This window comes from Canis lupus, chromosome 11, assembly GCF_011100685.1.
Source record: "Canis lupus familiaris isolate Mischka breed German Shepherd chromosome 11, alternate assembly UU_Cfam_GSD_1.0, whole genome shotgun sequence".
NCBI lineage: Eukaryota > Metazoa > Chordata > Mammalia > Carnivora > Canidae > Canis > Canis lupus.
The window spans coordinates 55,225,611-55,246,679 of record NC_049232.1 but is presented as its reverse complement, the minus strand read 5'-3'; the positions used below and the strand labels follow the sequence as shown (position 1 = coordinate 55,246,679).

The 21,069-nt window shown below is 46.1% G+C and overlaps 1 protein-coding gene and 1 long non-coding RNA gene across 3 annotated transcripts in view; one reads left to right on the top strand and one right to left on the bottom strand.

Moving 5' to 3' along the window:
- The window catches only part of TMOD1 (tropomodulin 1), an 81,200-nt gene that overhangs the window by 3,038 nt on the left and 57,093 nt on the right, over window positions 1-21,069 (bottom strand). Inside the window, exons 7-9 of the mRNA XM_038552903.1 lie at window positions 20,531-20,638; window positions 15,211-15,354; window positions 4,768-4,912 (exon numbers count right to left, since the gene is read on the bottom strand). Coding sequence (XP_038408831.1) covers window positions 4,768-4,912; window positions 15,211-15,354; window positions 20,531-20,638 — 397 coding nt within the window. The remainder of the gene's footprint in view (window positions 1-4,767; window positions 4,913-15,210; window positions 15,355-20,530; window positions 20,639-21,069) is intronic.
- LOC106559495 overlaps window positions 4,014-21,069 on the top strand; it is a 32,458-nt gene continuing 15,402 nt past the window's right edge. For both annotated transcript variants that reach the window (XR_005367028.1, XR_005367027.1), the window contains exons 1-2: window positions 4,014-4,119; window positions 9,157-9,376. This is a non-coding gene — a long non-coding RNA (uncharacterized LOC106559495). The remainder of the gene's footprint in view (window positions 4,120-9,156; window positions 9,377-21,069) is intronic.

Genomic DNA, 21,069 nt, shown 5'->3' with positions numbered 1-21,069 from the left:
AGCCTCAGTCCGGCACCTCTGTACAGTCTGGGTCCATCTACATAGGGCTTACACATCGGATTCTCACAAGGCTATCAGCTTCTTTCCCCTGGAGAACAAAAGGGAGCTAGAGTCCCTAAGAGCTAGTGGCAGAATCAAAACAGGAACCTGAGTCCTCAGTCTGTGGCTCGGGGTACAGGCGGGGACCCCAATTTTCTCTCCCACGTGCCCTCATTGTGTGCCCTGGGCACGAGCTGAGCAGTTCCCCTAGCACTGGCTCTCACTGGGACGGGATGGGGAGATGGGCAAGGCATCCACCTACTTAGGGATTATTTTTCTCCATTTTAATGATGAAGGAAATTAAGGCCAAGAGGGGAGTAACTTGGCCCAAGTCCCAGTGAATAAGTGACAGAACTGGAAGCAGAAGCCAAGTCTCCTAACATCTTCCTTCAATTCACTCTGCTTTTTATTTCCATTAAAGCAAAGTCCTTCTCGTTGCAGACTGCCAGACTTGTACACTGTCAGAGCCAGAGAAAGAATCTAGAGTCCTCTAGACCAATCGCTGCTCAAGCCCCTTCTGCTGCTTCCTGCCAAGCTTGAACACCTCCATTATGTGTTTGGGAGGCATTTTAAATCCATTTATATGTTCAATAGCACTTACTGAGTGCTATTCTATGCCAAGCACAAGGGCCACAATAGAGATCTGGTTTAATGGCACCAAGCTATACCAAGGGGAAGTTTGATAAAATGGCACAGGTTACCCTGGTAGCTGTCTCTCAAGTACAAGGCATAATGAATGACATGGTCAGAAGGATGGCAGGGAACATGTGCACGGAATCCTGAAGGATAAAGGGATAGACTGAGGAGGGGAGAGGGTCAAGAGTGGTGGCCTTCTACAGGGATACTTTGGCCTGGGTCACTGGGAGGCACTCAGACTCCCTGGACTGGTTGGTGCTAATACGGGGTGAGAGTGTGGCTTGTCAGGGGTGTCAACAGAGAAGTCCAGCACGGCCTCACTACAAGGGGAGGCTGGGGGCACAGGCTCCGACCTCAGACTGCAGCTCAAACCCCATTCCCACCCCTTGACTGCAGGTAACCTTAGCTCCTTCTCCGGACCTCCACTTCCTTACTGCAGAATGGAGATAATAATAGGATCTAACTCACCTGGTTGTTGGGAGCCTCATGTGAACAAGATAGGAAGTGTTCAGAGTAGCGCCTGGCACACAGGAAACGCTGTTACTGTCAGCGATGGTTATTAAGGGACGTGTGAGCCATGTCGAGGACTCTCACCTGAGAGCAGTGGGAGCCCAGCAAGGGTTCTAAGCAAAATGACTGAACAAACTTTGCGATGGGCATTTCGTGAGAGACGCTGGCCAGCGCACAGAAGTTGCAGGACACAAGGCGAATGTGCTGAGGACTTGACATGAGGCAGGGCAATGAGGATGGCCAGGAGGTCACTGACTGGCTGGGGTGTGGGGCAGCATATACAGAGGCGTGGATGGCCGTGAGGAAAGCAATACCCTTTCCTGAGGTGGTTTTGGGGGAAAATGATGAAATTGATTTGGGGTGCACCGTGTCTGGGATGCTTGTTAGAAAAGTCTTCTGCTTTTAAACATGTTAGCCTTCTTCCCCTCCCCACTTCCACACTTCCAATGGTCTTAACTTGGAGTTGGCAATTCAGATTTCATTAAGTGCAGAGAGCTTCAGGGGCAGATTTACAGGACCTGAGAGCCATGCTTAGCCTCTCAGCTATAAATAGTGTAGAGGTAGGAGTCATCTGAGGTATCGCTGTGAGAAAACAGACGGGGACTCACGGCTCCTGCCTGACCCCACGGCGTCCCGGGTACCCTGCTCGTTCCCACACAACACTCTGCTAGCAGCTCAGTGCACAGGACCGAAGGCACGCCAGTCAGAATGTCTGCAGAGGTGCTGGCTGACCTCTGGCCTTGGGGATGGAATATCCCCCAAGGAAGAGCCCACGCACCCTGCAGGCAGGCACCCCCCCCCCATACCCTGTCCCATGGCCGGCTATGTACCAGAAGCCAGCACAGTGCAGGCAGGAGTGAGAAGGAAGCTGGAGAGGTTGGGCCCGTCCACTCTGGGCTCACTGCCACTGGGGCCCCTGCAGCAAACACTGCGAACCACCACAGTGGTCAGGTACAGGCCTCGGGAGAAAATATTCAGCTGGAAAGCATGGAAGCCTGTCTGCTTCATCGGAGCACCAAGAGCGGGATGAAAATACTGTGTTGGAGAGAAAGGACCTCTCTTTTGCTGGAGGAAGTTGGTGCATGATCAGAACCAGAAGCGTTTCTTTTACAAATATTAGCAGATAGGCACAAGTTGGCCTTTAAAGCTAGAAATCCTACTTCACCAACCAGCACTCAATGTTGCCCCTCCTTGCCTGTGCTAGCAGCCCCCCATCCCACCCCAAGAACACCTCCTGACCTCCCCACAATTTTTCTTCCCTGCAAAGCTGGCTAAAGGCCCACCCACAACAGGGATGCTTTACTTAACCACACTCTTTCTTCTCGAGTCACTTTTCACATTGTTTAGGCACAGTTTGCAGGCATTTTTTTTTTTTTTAAGATTTTATTTATTTATTCATGAGAGACACAGAGAGGGAGGTGCATTCTTGAATTTGTCGGCATGCCCTTGAGTCTTTTCTCTCCTTAAAGGTTGTAAAGGTTTTGGAGTCAAGGAACTAGCCTCTTTGCTGCCCTTTACGTCCCCAGGCACAGTCCTAGGCACACAAAAGTTGCTCCGAAAGTGTCTGCAGCAACTAACAATGGGTGGGACTTGGCTGAGCCCCTTCCTAGAAGGCCAGTACCTCCCAGGCTTCAGTTTCCCCAAAAGGCAACTGGGTGGGGGTGAGTCTGAAGGCCCTTCCAGCTCTGGCACCCTAGGACCCAGCTATAACCTCAGAAGCTGCTGGAGATAGGCTCTGGGCCGTGGTTTTGGAGTCGTAGACTCTCAGGACTGGGAGAGTCCTCAAGGGCCAGGCTATCCAGCCTGCAGCTAATTCCGGTACCCCTGATCATCTGGAACTGCTGACCCTAGAAAAGGCCTCCAGCCATTTTGCCACTGGATTAGCACTGGGATAGGCAGTCAGGGGCACAGAAGAAGCTTAATCTAAACTGGGAGGGGAAAATGTGAGGCTATGGCACAGCAGAATAGAACTCAGAGCTTTGAAGTGCTGGCTCTGAAGCCGGATGGCCAGCCTTCCTCAACAGATCAGTGTAGCCATCACCTCGGTTATACCACAGTAATGATTTGTAATTATTTGTGTTTGTGCTTATTCCAAATAAGGGCACTTCAGATAAACCAGGATAGTAGGTGCATTTTTGTTTCTTTATTTCATGGACTTCTCTAGACCTGCAACTCTAGAAAAAAGTGGCACCTAGAGTGAGCAATGAATGAATAACTTCTGGACTATGATATCCTCAAGAGCTGGAACCTGTATCTTCAACAGTGTCCTACAGGACTTTGACAAATGCTTGTGCAATTAACTCAATTTGAAGTGCGTGCATGTGCGTAGCTCTGCGGTTATCTGTGAATAGGTTCTGCAAGTACCTGCTTTGTGCCTATACACCTACACACTCCCCTCCATTCTTCTGGGCCTTCCAGGTCATCACTAGAAAGTGACATACCTGAACTTTGAAATGTGCTTTAGCATTAAGCTCTTGGGATTTTACCGAGTGTTAGAAACAAAAAACGAAAATCCCACGTGTAGAAGGGGCTTGAATTTGATGAAAAGCTCACCGAAGACACTGTCCTTTAGAAAACATAATTATTTCATAATTCAGTCCCAGAAAGAAGCTTTCTTTCCCCTTTCTCATTTTCTCTCTCTTTCCTTCTCTTTCCCTTTTTCTCGTTCTTTCTAAGCTTATTATGTTTCCTTCTCTTCTGTAGTAAGAGTATTGTAACTTGATTCATCTTGCTTTGGTTCTAGAAAACTCACAGCTAAATATAATGATCAATTATGTCAACATATTAGACCTACTCATTTTATTGTTTTTTTCCTCCTATTTCCCTACAGCCTTAGAGGACATAGTCCTTTGTGGACACTGTATCAAATTCTTTTAGCAGCCAGCAGGAATACACATCATAAATATGCACAGAGCTTGAAAACAATAGGCACCTGTAAGTAAGTCATTGATCAATCCTTTTCATTCATCTGACTTGCATACCTATTCGGCTGATACTCAAAAAAAAAGATGACTTTTTTTTCATTTCCTTCCTAGACAAAATATAAGCTATGCCTTTAACTGAGATGAAATTCATGTAACCTGTTTAACTTTCTATGAAGTCGACATTTTCAACTTTTACCTTGAAGGCCCTGTTGAAGGCTGCTGGCCATGGGCTTTGGGCAGTTGGGCTGGTCAGTGGCTTTGGGGGCTGGGACTAGACTCAGACCCAATGGTCGGGAGAGGACTCTGAGCTCAGAGAAAAGACTGCCTGTGCCCTGGCTGCCACATGTGATTTCGCTCAGAAAGAGGGCGAGCTGGGCGCAATGGGGCTCCAGCCTTGAGCTGTGCTGAGCCTGTGGGTTGGAGCGCGCTCAGCATTGGCTCCTGCAGATGCGGCTCGCACCGTCCTGGGGAGGCAGCAGGCCAGGCGCACAGAACAAGGAATCCTGACCAATGTGAGAGTCAGGAGTCTGGCTCAAGGAGAGGACTCCCTCAGAGAAGGGATCAGTGGAATATTCCCTCCATACCACACTCCCTCCGGCCCGTCCAGGACAGGTGGGAAGGGGACAGGCGGGTGGGCAGGTGGCGCAGGATCACTCACCAAGGTCATTGTTGTTCATCATCGCGTTGGACGCCCGCAGCCGGGGCCCCTGCTGGGTGAAGTGGTAGCCGAATTTGAGAAGCGTTGCATTCTTTTCCAACATGTTCACAATCTCCATTTCCACTTTGTTGCCCAGAGGCTGGCTCTTTGATCAAGAAAAAGAACAGTAGTCACCACTCATCCTATTTGTGCAGGAGCTACATCCTCTCTGTGCGCAGAAATTCTGAGTGGTGGGCGGGGATTTTAACTATGCCCCACTCCCCCTCCTCTGCCCCAAGAACAGGGAATTGAAAGTTTGGAGAAGGGGAAAGGTCAAACAGCCCAGAGTGAATGAGCTGGGAGTCAAACCCAGGCCTGCTGGACACCAAGAACAGATCTTTCCCCCGCCTCACAGTAGCCTTCCTAGAAAACTCTGAGCAGGAGGGATCTTCAAATGAACAAGTCTCAAGGAGATTAGAAATCTTACTCCCTAGGCTCTACCCTATATTAATTAAATCAGAATCTCTGGAAATAAGACTCAGGTGACTATGGTTTGTAAAACTCCCAGGTGATGTCAATATACAGCCAGGTTTGGTAACCAGTCACTTAGAGGAATCCCTTTGATTTACAAACGAAGTAGAGGCCCAGAGAGGGAAATGGATTTGCCTAAGATCACATAGTAAGTTGGGAATGCCCAGAGTTTATTTTTTAAAACCTCCCTCTGATCATGTTAGTTCCCTACCCCCAAGATCTTTAGTGACAAAGACTGAAAGAAAACAAAAGAAAAGGAAAACCTTACAATACATAGTGTTGGGAAGGATATAATGAGGATATTCATCAGTTTTGTTTATAATACTAGGGAGAAAGAGAAGCAACTTAGAGGTTCATCGAGAGAGGGTTGCTCAAATAAATGATAGTTGAGCTTTACAAGTGAACATGCCAGTTGTTAGATGATGATGCAAATCTTTGGTCACAGGCCCAGAAGGATGACCATGAAACCAGAGGGAGGAAAAAAGCTCAGTAGCCAAACCGGTCAAATTTAAGTAAAGTGACCTGTATCTTCTATATGCACATATATGCCTAATGCCTAGAAAAGGCCTGAAATGTCCTAGTGGTGGTGGGATTTAGAAGAGTTTTTGTTTTCTTCTTTGTATCTTATTGAGTTTCCTGTTACCTTATATAATAAGATAAAAATAAACATAAACTTAAAGGGATTTGAAAAGACATGGAGAGCAAGCTAACATCATATCAAGGCCTAAAGACTTTCACCCTAAGGGCAGGAACAAGACAAGAATGTTCACTTTCACCAGTATTGTCCTGGGGGGTCCCAGCCAGGTCTTCACCCATCTTGTCCACCCCTCACCTCTCACCTCTGGCAACCACTAATCTGTTCTCTGTATCTATGAGTTTGGTTGTTTTGTTTTTATTTAGGTTCCATGTGTAAGTGAGATTACAAGTACTGTCTTTCTCTGACTTATTCGACTTCGAGGTCTATTCATGTCATTGAGCATGGCCAGATTTCTTTCTTTTTTATGACTGAGTAGTATTCAATAGTGTGTATATATAAGACATCTTCCTTATCCATTCATCCATTGGTGTAAACTTGTTTCCATGTCTTGGCTATTGTAAATAATGTTGCAATGAACATGTGGGTGCAGATATCTTTTTGAAATAGTGTTTTTGTTTTCTTTAGATAAATACTCAGAAGTGGGATTGCTAGATCATATGGTAGTTTTATTTTTAATTTTTTGAGGAACCTCCATACTGTTTTCCATAGCGGCTGCACTGATTTACGTTCCCACCAGCAGCACACAAGGGTCTCCTTTTCTCCACATCCTCACCAACACTTGTTGTTTCTTGTCCTTTTTATTTTAGCCATTTTGACAGGTGTAAGGTAATATTGCAGTTTTGATTTGCATTTCCCTGATGATCAGTGGTGTTGAACAACCTTTTATGTACCTGTTGGCCACCTGTATGTCTTCTTTGGAAAAACACCTATTTAGATCCTGCGCCCATTTTTTAATCAAATTTTTAAATAATTAAAATTAAATACAGTTTAAAAATTCAGTTCCTTAGTCGCACTGGCCACATTTCAAGTGTGTAGGTAGGTCAGTGCAGATGTAGAATATTTCCATCAGCACAGAAGATTCTATTCAATAGTGATCCCCCTAGACTAGCCCTCAGATAGCATATAGGACCCACTACCTCCAGGTCAAGGTCGAGGAATTGAATTGAATGGAGAAAATAGGAACACCATTGATACACAACAACACGGAAGGGCTGAGAGGATACATTAGCCCTATGTCCAAAGAGATGAGCATGGACCTTAGCTGAGACTCCTGATGGAGAACTCCTCCCAGGTATTATGAGTTCACCAGAGCCTGCCTGGGTTCAAATGGGGCTGGGAACACCAGGCTGGGCAGGTAGAGTGACACTGGTGAAGTTCCATTGCCCATCTGTCATGGCTACTGAAAGAACCGGGAAGAACTCGGGCCTGTCCTCAGGGGACTCAGCACAGCCCTGGGCTCTGGCCCACTTGGCCTGGGAGAGAGTATAGAGGCCATATAAGGGCCCAAGAAGGACCTAGAAGGTTCCCCACCCATCCCACTTAGAAGGAAGCCTGGCCTCTCCTTGGGGTTGCTTTCTGGGAAGCTTATAGGCAAGGTACACGAAGAGCAGGGGCATTAACACATTCCCCCCAAATCACAGAGCTAGTTAGTTACAGAACCAGTATTTGAACACAGGAGGTTGGCTCCAGAGTTTTCCTAGTTCCCGCCTAACTTGGGTGCCTCTGAGAGAGCTCAGAAGGCAGAGGTAGGGCTGAGAAGAGGGGCTATAGGCAGATGGAGTTTGAAAGGGACTGCCTGGCAAGGTGGTGGACTACCTGTCCTGGAGGTGTTTGATCAGATGGTAGCAAGTATCTTTTGAGAGTCTCCTGGATGTCATTATGAATGGAGAAGGCTTGGGCTCTGTAAGCTTTAAGGCCTCTGGGGGCCTACATTCTGTGACTCCCTGAATGGCTTGCTTGGATGGCATATAAAAATCAGGAGACCGCCTGGACAGTGGGTGTGGGGCAATTGGGAGCCCCCTGACCCCCAAGGGCAGGTCATGCCAGGACTGGCCACAGTCGACTGTGGCAGCCAAGCCAGGGAGAAGGCGTTGGGGAGGAACTCTTATCCCTCTCCCTTCAGATGTGCTTGAGAATTGAATCACTCACTCGTGAATAAATAGAATCTTATTATTACAAATTCGAATAATACTCCAGCAGATTGAGTAAAATCAGAATTTCCCTTCACACCCCTAATCCCAATCCTACCCACTTTCTACAGAGGAGGCACCAGTTTCATGGGGTGTGTTCCCCTGGATTTTTTTCTATGAAGTATATAATAAAAATGTACAGATTTTTTATTTTTGATTTTTTCTTTAAATGGATTGATATTATACTCACTATTCTACAACTTGTCTTTTTCATTTAACATTTCTGGAGATCTTTCTAACCCAGTACATAGAGAACCACCTCATTCCTTTGAACTGCTTCATGGGATGCCCTGGTGCAGATGGATATTTAGCTTGCTCTGTTTTCCTTGTTACAAGCAGTGGTGGCAGTGGCTTTGCAGGGGAGGGAGCTGGGACCCTTAAGGCTGGACATGGGGCTGTGGAATGGCTGGGTTGAAAGACAAGCGTATTTTAAGTTAAAATCGCCAAGAGGGTACAAATGCTAATAAGCCCCTCAACAGTGATGATGGCTCTTGTCTCCTCACACCTTTCCTGTGGCCAAGTATCATCAACCTGATGAGAAGACGACCAGATTCACTGGCTTATGAACAACCAGCCAATGCCCAAGGTGGAATTGAGTGGGTGGCTCTGAGATCCCCATTCCAGCCAGAGGCACCATGGTCATGAGAAAGCTCACTTTGTGCATCTGATGGGGCCAATCATGGCCTTTTCTTTGTGGTCCAGAAGATGTTGGGCAACTGGGAACACTTAAAAACAAAAACAAAAACAACAATAGGAGCCATGGGAATGATCTAGTCCAAGTTCAGAGTTGCAAACCCTGGCTGATCTTGAAATTCCCTTCATATCACAGCTGCTAAGTTCTGTTCTGCTTCCACACCCCTGAGGATGGGAGCACGTCACCTTTGAGGCACCCGCTCTATCCTTGTGTACCTCTGCTGGTTAGAAAGGTCTTTCTGGCCAAAATACAGCAAAGGAAAATAAGACAGCTGATTCTCATTTTGGTTATTTACACAGTATGTCTCCCAATTCTTTGATACTCCTCCCTTCCGAAGGTGGTTGTGCTTACTGACTCACTTCTAACAGACTGTGACTGTGTAACTTCCAGGGTTGGCTAATAAAAGGCATTTGTGGCTTGTTTCTTTCTCTGCCCTGGACTGCTCACTCTGGGAGAAGTTCGCTGCCATATAGTGAGGACACTCAAGCAGCCTGCTGAAGAGGTCTACACAGCAAGGAGCTGAGGCTTCCTGCCAGCCGCCATGGAGGAAGCCACCTTGGAAGTGATTTCTCCAGCCCTGGTCAGGCCTTCAGGCTGTACTTGACTGCAGTCTTGTCAGAAATCTTGGGCTGGAACCATGTGGCCAAACTGCTCCTGGATTCCTGACTCTCAGAAACTGTGAGCTTATTCATGTTTGTTGTTATTTTAAGCTGCTAAGTTATGGGAGGTAATTTGTTACACAGCTATAGATAACTGATATACTAACAGACGATGCTGAACAAAAAAAGCCAGACACAAAACAGCACATACATAAGAGCAGACAAAACTCATCTATGGTGATAGAAATCAAGACATGATTGCTTTTGGAAGGTATTAATTGGGAGGAGGGATATGGGACGCTGGAAATGTCCTATATCTTAATCTTGGTGTTTACCCAGGTGTGTACGTGTGCATATATATGTAATATACTACATTATTATATAATAATATACCACATAAGTCCATATATAAATATATAATATAAATCCATTAATCTGTCCACTTACGATGTGTTTGTTACTCTATGGAAGTTACACTTTAATAAGAAATAAACATAAGTAGGAAAGGGAACAGGGATGAGAGGAAGGAGATAAAAGTTGTTTCCTGCACCAGCTAGAATCTCACAGAGGTCAGTGCCCCCCTCCCCCTCCACCGACTGGTCTAATTAACAGTAGGAATATCAGGGCATCTGGGTGGCTCAGTTGATTAAGCATTTGACTCTTGATTTTGGCTCAGGTCATGATCTCAGGGTTGTGAGATTGAGCCCTACGTCAGGCTCTGCACCGGGTGTGCAACCTGCTTAGGATTCTCTCCCCGCATCTCCCTCTGCCCCTCTCCACCCCCTCTCTAAAAAAAAAAAAAAAAAAAAAAAAAAAAACCCTCAAGCAACAACAACAACAATAAACCAACAGCAGTATCGCCTCCTCCTTATTGAGAGAAGACACATGCCAGGTACTCCTTAAGGATCAACATATTAAAGCCTCTAACAACCCCGTTGCACCAGTATGTGAATCCTTCCCATTTTAGAGGTGAGGAGACTGAGGCATGGGTACATTAAGTGGCCCCTCCCCACCATTACACAGCAAGATTACAACAGAGCGGAGGCTTAGCTTGGACTCAATCCTCGTATGACTTCAAGTGTCAGAGATTTGGAGACAGGTTATCCCTGGGTCAGCCTGTCTCCTGTCTGGAAAGCTTTTGGCTTTTCAGAACAGAGTGCGGCTTTCACTGGGGATTGGACATGGATCCAAGATGGTTGTTGTTACCAATCTTTAGTCTTTTTTTTTTTTTTAAGGTTTTGTTTATTTATTCATGAGAGACACAGAGAGAAGCAGAGACATAGGCAGAAAGAGAAGCAGGCTCCCTGTGGGGAGCCCAATGCGGGACTCGATCCCAGGACCCTGAGAACACAACCGGAGTGAAGGCAACATTCAACCACTGAGCCACCCAGGCACCCCACCAATCTTTATTCTGATTCATGCTGAGTAAGAAAAGGATTTTCTTGACATCATATTGTTGTTCTCTAATTTCCACGGACTCTATCTCATTTTTCCCTGAGAAGTGAGGTCACTGAAAGACTGTACTTGGCATTTCAAGGAACAGACAGTGAGGCAGGCCTGTCCTCTCTTGGATCCTGGATGTTTCTGGGCAGAATTACTTCAATGCAGACAGAGACAGACACAAAAATTATGCACAAGCCAAGAACCGCTGCTTAGAAGCTATTGAATATATAAGGAACAAAAAGCAGGGAACATGTTTGGTGGTGAAGTTTTGCTTGTTTTGGTTTCCCTTTTTTTTTTTTTGCAAAACCAAAAGCTATACTCAGCCTCATTTAAAAAAAATTTTAACCAGCTGCCATGAATCTAAAATTAAGGGGGTCATCCTGTGTGAAAACCTTCAGGATCCTATTCCAGCGTGGCTTTTGTTTTCTCTCTAAACTTACTTGCACTAGAAAAATAATCCAATCTGGGTAAACAAGGAAATGCAATCCGCTTCCTTTAGCTTCTTTTCAAAATACAAAGCATATCCTCACTGTCAAATATTGGAGTGAAATGTGAGAAATCCGGCTGATATGCCCTAGACACGGCATGTGACTTCATCTGGGTGGGGGTCCTGTTTTCAGGCCTGTCTGCACTGAAGGGCAGGGGGTACCCTGTGCTCTGAGGTTCTGGAAGGGGCCCTGCTGGGGGTGGCTTTGGTGGGAGTGAGGAGGGCCAATCCAGAGGGCCAGAGATCACCACTTGGATTTGGCCAATTGGGGATGGAGAGGGCTGGCAGGCTCTGCGAATGCAGTGCCCGCCCCTGGAGGCTGAGGGCCTCTCCTGTCCACCCACAAATGCAGCCTGTCTGGAAGGCGGGACACCTCAGTTCTGGCCCAGCGCTGGCCCTAACTTGATCCGTGACCTCAGCAGGTCCCATCCCTTCTTTGATCCTCAGTTTTCCCACCTGCAAAAGGAGGGCAGGACTAGACATTTTCTTGAAGCCCTCGGCTCTGGGTCCTGGCCTCTTTCCCCCCTCCGCCCCCCCCCACCTCCCTGCTGGCTCAGGGCCACTTGAGGCAGAGCAGGCCATGGCCTGGAGATAAAGAGAGATGACTGGGTAAACAAACAGCCCCAGGATCCTGGTTCTCGGACTTGGGTCTTCAGCTGGCCAGCCAGGCTCCTGTCACCCCGTAGAACTCCTCAAGTCCCTTTCTCCTTTGTTGGCCGTATAAGGAAGAAGGAGGACAGAGGCTCCCTAATGCAGGTTACAGTCCCAAGGGCTGAGGGGAAAGCAGCAGCCTCTGAGGACCTTGGTGACTAACCAGGAATGAGGAATAAATCAAATGCCACTCATCACCTCCTCTTTGGCCCACCCCTGAGTCCAGAGCTGGGGCACCAGAGGAGAGATGCACTGTGAGAGGCCCTGGTAGCTTTCCCTAGACTCTAGGCCTGTGGGAGCGCTGCCCCATGGGTCCCCCCCATCTGGGTGGTCACAGTCCCCTGCTGGTCTCCTAGGCCCTGGACCCTGCCTTCAATCCTCTCCTATCCAGCTGGGAATCATCTTCCCAGAACAGCCCACAGCCCACTTTCACTCCACCTACCCATTCAGAGCCTTCAGATTCCCAGTTCCCTTTCTGGCTTCTTCCAGGGGATGGGCTTCATAGCTTTCCCCTCTCCTTCTTTTTTGTTCATATGGTTCATTGCACTTGAGATGCCACAGCCTCCACTTCACTCTCTGAGATACTCTCCATCCTAGGAGTTTTCAAACTCCACCACCTCCAAGAAGCCCTTCATGATGCCTGCTGCTGACTGAGATTGCTTCCCCAAAGGCCCACCATCTGTGGCTTGCTGAAGCACCTGGATGGATCAGTGATCATTCCTGTACCTGGCTGCCTTCCCTTCTAGCGTGGGACTGCTGGAGGGCAGAGCCAGAGCCTCTTTCTCACAAAGCCTATCATAGTGCTGGGGTTCAGTCAGCACTCATCAAAGGATGAGATAAACCAAAAAAAAAAAGAGGCTCCCAGGATGGTGGGGGGAGGTGACTTGTGCTCCAGCTTCACACCAAGTGAAAGGGACCAGCAAAGAAGCCAAGTAAAGCCCACTCAAACCTTCAGTAGGAGTCAAGAGCCCAGAGAGGCACAGTTCATGGACTGTGGAGTCACATCAACCTGGGTTCCAATCTTGCCTCTGTCACTTACTCACTGTGTGACCATGGGCAGGTTACAGAGCCTGCCCAGGCCTGAGTGTCCTCATTAGCAACACAGAGGTGGGTTGTAATACCCACTCACAAAGAGTCTTTGAGAGCATTAAAGGAGATAATGGATACATGGTACCTCCTCAGTAAATTAACTCTTAGGATACTGTGAACTCTCTAGGTCACCTTCAGAGTAATTATAAAAGTTCACAACCTCATAGTTTACATCTCTCATCTCCTTAGAAGTAGAGGTTCTTACTATCCCCATTTTGAAAGTGAGGGAACTGAGGCTCAGGGAAGTGAATTCTCACGCCAGGGTGTTCAGTGAGAGTGAGGGTGCCGGTCAGACCTGGCAGTGTCTCTGGGCGCAGCAAGCTCGGACAGCAGTGAGAGGGAAGGTAAGCAGCTCGGTCTCTGCCAGCTGTCATCACAATGACCTGAGGCCGGTGCTCTGGGTCACTTTTGGCCAACATTCTGCCCCAGGAGTCAGGTTTCAGCTGACGCTGGGTAGACCCTGACTCCCTGCCCAGCCAGGCTTGGAGTCACATGAATAGCCAATCCCAGGCCTTGGCCCAGGGCTGCTGCTAAGCCTGCTGCATGCCTTCTTTCCAGCTGACCTGCCCCTCCTGCCTGCAATAAAGCAGGATCAGCAGCCACAGAAAGAGTGATAGTGGGGAGGGGCTGGAGATGGGTGATGCAGCAGCAGGCCACTGGCATGAGAGAGATGCAGGAGTCCAGTGCAGCAAATTCACATGACAAGGCTGCTGCAGACTTGTGGGGCCCCTTTATATGAATTAGAAAAAAGTATCTTCTCTGGGTAAACAAGCTGTCTACTATCTCTTGGATAGTAGAGTGTGGGTTGGATTTTGCCGTCTTGCCCCTTGTGCAGTGAACAACATTCACAACCACCCAGGGTAGCCCCGCTTACCATGCACCACTGAGAGGCCAAGTTCTGAGCTGGGCACTGAAATAAAGAGATGGCCCAAATACAGCACCAGCACCAGCATCTGAGAAGTTCATGGAAAGCTGAAGTGCTAGGAGAACATGGGGAGGATCACTTAATTCCCTCTGGGGAGAAGGTTAGAGGCCCTAAGGTAGGTCGTTGGAAGAAAGTAGCAATATGGAGGCTCTCAGAAAAAAAAAAAAATGAATTTGTAGTGTTTGTCAATTTCCATAGTGTAAATGTTCCCACCAGGAATGACTTCAAGGTACCACTGTGTCATCACTGAAGTGGAGTTGAGGAGAGATGCCTACGATCAGTCTAGTTCCAGAACAACTGCCATTTACAATTTCGTTAAATTTGTTTCTCATCTTTTTTTCCCCATGCACTTATTTATATGACCATTCAACAAACATTTCCAGGTAGGAAAATAAAAGTTCCCTATCCAGAGGACATAAAGAATAAAGTATTTTAACATCAAAAGCAATGTGGCGTCATGGAAAGTGTGGGTTTTGGAGTCACAGAGACCTGGATTTGAATCCTGCTTCCCAAAGTGCTAAGTGGTTGACACTGGGAAAGTTGCTTGTCTTAGCCTGTCGGGGCTCCTTCTCCTCTGTAGACTGGGTCAGATAAGACCCACATCCTGCAGGGTTTTGGGGAAGGTCAGAGATGATGTGTGTAAGATACATCACACCGAGCCCAGCCCACAATTGGACCTTTAACACATGCAACATGTAAGACATCGTAACCGGCATCATCTTAGAAAGTCAGAAGTGAAAGAGTTGCCCTGATACTAAATGACTGAACCATGGAAGTTACAGAGAAATTGTAATCCCATAAACGTAAAGGCCAAACTAGTATTGGCCCAGAGAATAAACTCGATGGTAAGGAGACTCAAAAGCCCACTGAGTAGGGTGGGAGTGGGGGTGTTTGAAGAAAACAGGGATATTCAGCCTGGTGGGGAAGACTCCAGTGGTTTATAAGAACTGTGCCCCAGATGTGTCCCATGTGCAGCAGAGAACAGAATTAAGGCCAATAAACATGCTTGCAGGAAGCTGATTTCTCCTGGACGTGGGAGGGATGTTCTCACTAAGGACTGTAGGGGTGATCTTGCTAAGCAGTGAGCTCCCATCACTAGGAGTATGCAAGCAGAAGCTGGCAGGGCACTTGATGGGCATGGTGCAGAAGGAAGATGAGCATGGTGGAAGGTGTGAACCAGCGACCTTTGGGGTGCCTGTAAGCTGGGCCTTGGATCTGCGCCATCCAGCAGCATCTACCCATCTGTCAGTACAAGGGCAAGTGCAGCACCGTGAGCATCATGTAGTGAGGGACACAAAGAGACCTTTGTCCATCTTACCTGGTTATCGATTTTCAGTTCCACTAGAGAAGTGTTGTAGGGGAGAGCCTCCACCAGGCGCAGGATCCCAGCCCCGGAAATGAAGTTGGATTCCACGTTCAGCGTCTTCAACACCTTGTTTACCTTGAGCATCTCCGCAAGGGCCTTGAAACGCAGGAGCAAAGCAAAGGTACCCATGAGTCATCCTGAGCAAGGCTGGAGTCTCTCTGGAGTAGAACCTAAAATACTGATAGGGCCTTACTGGGAGTGAGAGTCCCTTGCACACTCGTGCTTCTCAAGCCAGGGACCAGGCGAGATGATCTCTACAACCTCCTTCACGAAGCACGACTCCCATGTCTCTGCTCCCCTTTGACACGCCATGGCTCCTGAACCCCTCACTTGAGAATTCCACACTCCTTAGTCTGCAGCAGCCTCTACTACCTGCTTCTCCTCCCTTGCTCAGCCTCAAGGCTCACTGCTCCCTTACAGTGGGGCTGATCTTAGCTTCCCTGTGCATGCCTGGTGCTCTCCCACTGCTTTGCCTTTGCTCATCCTGTCCCTGCCACCTGGGGTGCCCTTTCCTTTCTACTTCACTTGTCCAAACCCTGCCTGTCCTTCAAGGCCATTCTCAATTCCTCTCCAGGAGCCTTTATATGGATGGCCCCAGCGAGTTATGGCTTGCCCTCTTGTACTTCATAGAATTTATCCATAGCCTCCCTCATGGAACTTGTATTCCTCTGTTCAGAGTTGTTTTCATACTGGTGTTGTCTCTGCCATCAGACTATATACTCTCAGTAGGATGAAAAAGGCACCTTATTCATCCCACGGTGCCCACATGCTCAGCACACAGTAGGACATCAGTCAGTGTTCACTGAGGGATGAGTGGAGTCCCTACCTCCCTATGTGCCCTCCACTTGTCGCTTCTCTTTCCCTGTTGGAACTCCATGGAGTCATTGTTCTCCTCTGAGCAGCAGAGAGCAAAGAAGGACGCCTGGGAAACCACCCCACTGGGCAAGTGACCAGGGCAAATGGGAGGAGAGGAGCTCAGGTGGCCCCCAGCACGTTTTGGAGGAATTCAGCCAGGGGGTGTAGATGACAATCAGAGCCTCTGAAGGAAATGAGGTAATTAGCAGTTGGTGGAAACGATGTGTCATGGAGGAAAGGGGACACCAGCAGCTGATAAACCAGGATGTACCATCAGTGGGCCCTGGTTGTCTGAAATGACTCTCTGAGCCAGGAACACCCTTCCTATCATCCCTGCTGGCTGAAACCCTACACAAGTTCAGCTCCCAGAAAGTCTTCCTTGTTGAAATCATCCTTTCCTCCTTCTCCTGCTTCCATGTGCCCCCAGGAGGGCATGTCAGCTTTCTCTGTGACCCTGAGGAGATTGGACACTCCTGAGAAAAGGGCCCTAGGCTGTGTTCTTTCCACAGCATCTCTCTCGCTCTCCAGAAAAGGCCTGTCTGGGTCTGATAATAAAAATATTTAATAACTGCTGGGCAAGTGCACCAGGCCAATGCAAGTGGACCTACTGTGGCTGAGCAGGTCCTGGAGGCCCTGTCATGCCAGGTGTCAACTCTTTTCTGGATTATGAGAGGAATGAGGGTGCAGGGAGAAGAGCTGGGGTAGGGAGCAGGGGCATTTACAGAGCTTTTCATTCATATGTGGAGTTGAAGAAATAAATGAACAATCAAAGAAAGAGACCAAAAAAAAAAAAAAAAAGGACTCCTACTACAGAGAACAAACAGGTGGTTGCCAGAGGGGAGGCAGGTGGGTGCGATGGATGAAGTGGATAAGGAGGATTAAGAGCACACTTATCTTGATGAGCACTGAGAAAAGTATAGAAATATTGAATCATCATACTGAACACCTGAAACTATTATAACATTAATTATACTTCAACTAAAAATTAATTTGCTTTTAAAAAGAATTGATTGTGACTAAATAGACTTCAAAGTCAAGAGAGTTTTCAGGGATAAAGAAGGGCATTACAGAATGATAAAGGGGTCAATTCTCCAAAAAGACGTAACAATTCTTAATGTATATGTGCCTAACACCAGAGTGTCAAGCTATAAGAGGCAAAAGCTGATAGAACTGCAAGGAGAAAGATGAATCGCTGCTAGAGTTGGAGGTTTCAATAGTCCTCTATCAGAAATGGAAAGATCCAGAAGGCTGAAAATCAGTAAGGACATAATTGAACTCAACAACACCATCAATCAACTGGATAGAAGTGACATTTATAGGCTACTTTATCCTACAGCAGCAGAATACACATTCTTTTTATGTTCACATGGAACATTCACCAGATATATCACATTCTGGGCCATGATACACATTTTAACATTTAAAAGAACAGAAATCATACATCTGCTCTCAGAACTGAGTGGAATTGAACTAGAAATCGGTAACAGAAAGATAACTTTGAAAATCCCCAAATATGTGGTGAATAAACAATATATTTCGAAGTAACACATAGGACAAAAAAGAAACTTTAAGATAAAGTTTTTGAACTAAATAAAAATGAAAACTTCTTTAGATTTGTTGGATGTAGTAAAAGTAGTGCTTAGAGGGAAATACCTCATATTTAATGCATATATCAAAAAAGAAGAAAAATCTAAATTCAATAATCTAAGTTTCCATTTTAGAAAACTAGAAAAAGAAGAGCAAATTAAATCCAAAGTAAGCAGAAGAACATAAATAAGAATTAGAACAGAAATCAATGAGGCTGAAAACGGAAAATCAATAGAGAGAATCAATGAAGTGAAAAGCTGATTCTTTGAAAAGATCAATAAGATTGATAAGCCTCAAGCCAGTCTAAGAAGAGAGAGAGAGAGAACATAAATTACTAATATCAGAAATGAAAGAGGCCCATTACTACAGATCCCATGGAAATTGAAAGGATAATAAAGGGGTCCTATGAACAACTCTTAATGCCCACAAAATATGATAACCTGAATGAAATGGGTCAATTCTTTGAAAGACATCATTTGCCAAAGCTCACATAAGAATAAACAATTTGAATAGACCTTTATTTATTAAAGAAATAGAATCAATAATTAATAACCTTCCAAAATAGAAAGCACCAGGCCCACATGGTGAATTGTACCAAATATAAAAGAAGAAATGATACCAATTCTCCACAATCTCTTTCAGAGAATGGAAGCAGAGAGACTACTTCCTAACTCATTCTATGGGGTCAGCATTATCCTAATAACAAAACCAAACAAAGACATTACAGGAAAACTACAGACCACTATCTCTCATGAACATGGATGCAAAAATTCTCAAAAACATAGAAAATTGAATCCAACAATGTATAAAAAGGTTATATATCATGAAAAGTAGGATTTATCCCAGGTATGTAAAGCTGGTTCAACATTTGAAAATCAATTAAGGAACCCATCATGTCAACAGGCTAAAAAAGAAAAGTCACATGGTCATATCAATAGATATAGAAAAAGCATTTGACAAAATCCAACACCCGTTCATAATAAAAACTCACAGTAAATTAGAAATAAATGGAACTTCTTCAACTCGGTAAAGAATATCTTCAAAAAACCTACAGTTAACATCATGCTTAATGGTAAGAAGCTTGAAATGTTATTACTAAGATTAGGTACAAGGCAAAGATGAACCCACTCACCACTCCTTTTCAACACCAGAATAGAAGTTCTAGCTAATGCAATAAGGCAGGAAAAGAAAATAAAATGTATATCTATTGGGAAGGAAGAAATAAAACTCTCTTTGTTTGCAGCTGATATTATTGTCTCTGTAGAAAATCTGAAAGAATTGACAAAAAAAAAAAAAACCCTCTTGAAACTAACAAATGATTATAGCAAGGTTGCAGGATACAAGGTTGATATGCAAAAATTAATCACTTTCCTATATTCCAGCAAAGAACAAGAGGAATAGTAAATTAAAAACATAATACCATTTATATTAGTACCTTCAAAAGTGAAATACTCAGGTATAAAGCTAACAAGACACGTTAGAAGTTATATGAGGAGAACTACAAAACTCTCGTGTATAAAAATCAAAGAACTAAATAAATTGATATTCCATAGTCATGGACAAGAAGACTCAATATGTCAAGATACCAGTTCTTTCCCACTTCATCTACAAGTTCAATGCAACCCCAGTCAAAATTTCTGCAAGTTATTTTGTATATCTTAAAAAAATGATTGCTACTAAATGATGAATTACCATCTTTGGTAAGCTAATTCTCACACTTTTAACCCACTATTAGTGTTGTAATAATCACACTATACTGTCAGCCTTTAGACGTCTGCATGGCCAGGTAGACCATTATGATCATGAAAGTGGGAGCTATGATGGTCAGTCACTGCTGTATTCTCAGAGCCTAATTCAGTGTTGGACACAGACTCTCAATAAATATGTTTGAATATTTAGAAAAAAGAATGGGTAGCTACTTTATAAGAAGTACAATTTGATCAGCTATATCTTTAAGACTTGGGTGAAAAATAAGTAAAATTGATCATCAGGACCCGCTGATTAAGATGATGATTTTAGATACAGAGAAACTGAAGCCCAAGGAGGGGCAGGTCTTGTCCAAATGTGATATGTCAAGTGGAGACAGATCTGCTTAAAGTCAACAGGACTTGCAGTTAAATCTTAGCTCCAGGGGCACCTGGGTGGCTCAGTGGCTGAGCATCTGCCTTTAGCTCAGGCTGTGATCCTGGGGTCCTGGGATCGAGTCCCGCATCGGATTCCCCGCAGGGAGCCCACTTCTCCCTCTGCCTATGTCTCTGCCTCTCTCTGTGTGTCTCTCATGAATAAATAAATCTTTAAAAAATCTTAGCTCCATCTCTCACTTGCTGTGCAACTTTGGATAAAGCAAAGCGTCTGAACTCCCTGCATCTGCGAAGTGGGGAGACCTGCACCTCTGAGATCAGGGCTGATTGTGGATATCGACTAGGCTAATGTACAGATGCTGCCTGGATAATGGCCATTGTGTTCACATCCTCTTCTGGCTCCTGGCCCACTGCTTTTCACATCACACAGGGCTCTTCCTCAGTGGGGATCGGCCAGTCCTGAGGCCACAGCATCAATCCTTCTGTTTTTTTTTTTTTAAGATTTTATTTGTTTATTCATGACAGACACCGAGAGAGAGAGAGAGAGAGCGGGGGGGGGGGGGGGCAGAGACACAGGCAGAGGGAGAAGCAGGCTCTATGCAGGGAGCCCGACGTGGGACTCGATCCCAGGTCTCCAGGATCATACCCCGGGCTGAAGGCGGCGCCAAACCGCTGGGCCATCAGGGCTGCCCAATCCTTCTGTTTCTATGCCCCCCACTCTCAATGCGGCAGAACTGAAAGGTACATACATACGCCACAGGATCATTGCTCCGTGTTCCCACAATGCTGAACTTCTTCACATATGAGTTCTCTTTCAGGGCTTCTGCATATGCCTTGAGAGTGGGTATGGGGATGTTCTGCAGAGAGAAAGACAGGCGGTGACAAGCAGCCCCGACCAGGGTCAGGCTGGGCAGACAGATGGGGCAATAATACTCTCACACATGCGGCCTAGTTCCTAGCAGGTCTCTGACCAAATAGCTGAATGGGCAAAGCGTCCTGGCTTTGCCCTATATGGTTGATACCTGGAGAGAACTTTCTGGTAAACAGATTGAGACAATCCTCCCTGAAAATTTCAGGTAGGACCCACAACTATCTGTGCAGGTAGAGACCAGAAAAAGAAAAATCAAGGCAGAGGATGCAGAGGAATGTTGTGCCAAGAGCTCATGACTGGGGTGTGGGAGTGGGCAGGGTCTCAGCCTCTGCCTGGACAACGTTTCTGACTCACTCTGTGACTCTGAGGGAAGTCTCTGCCTCTCTCTGGGCCTGTTTCTGGAAAACCAAGGTGGGG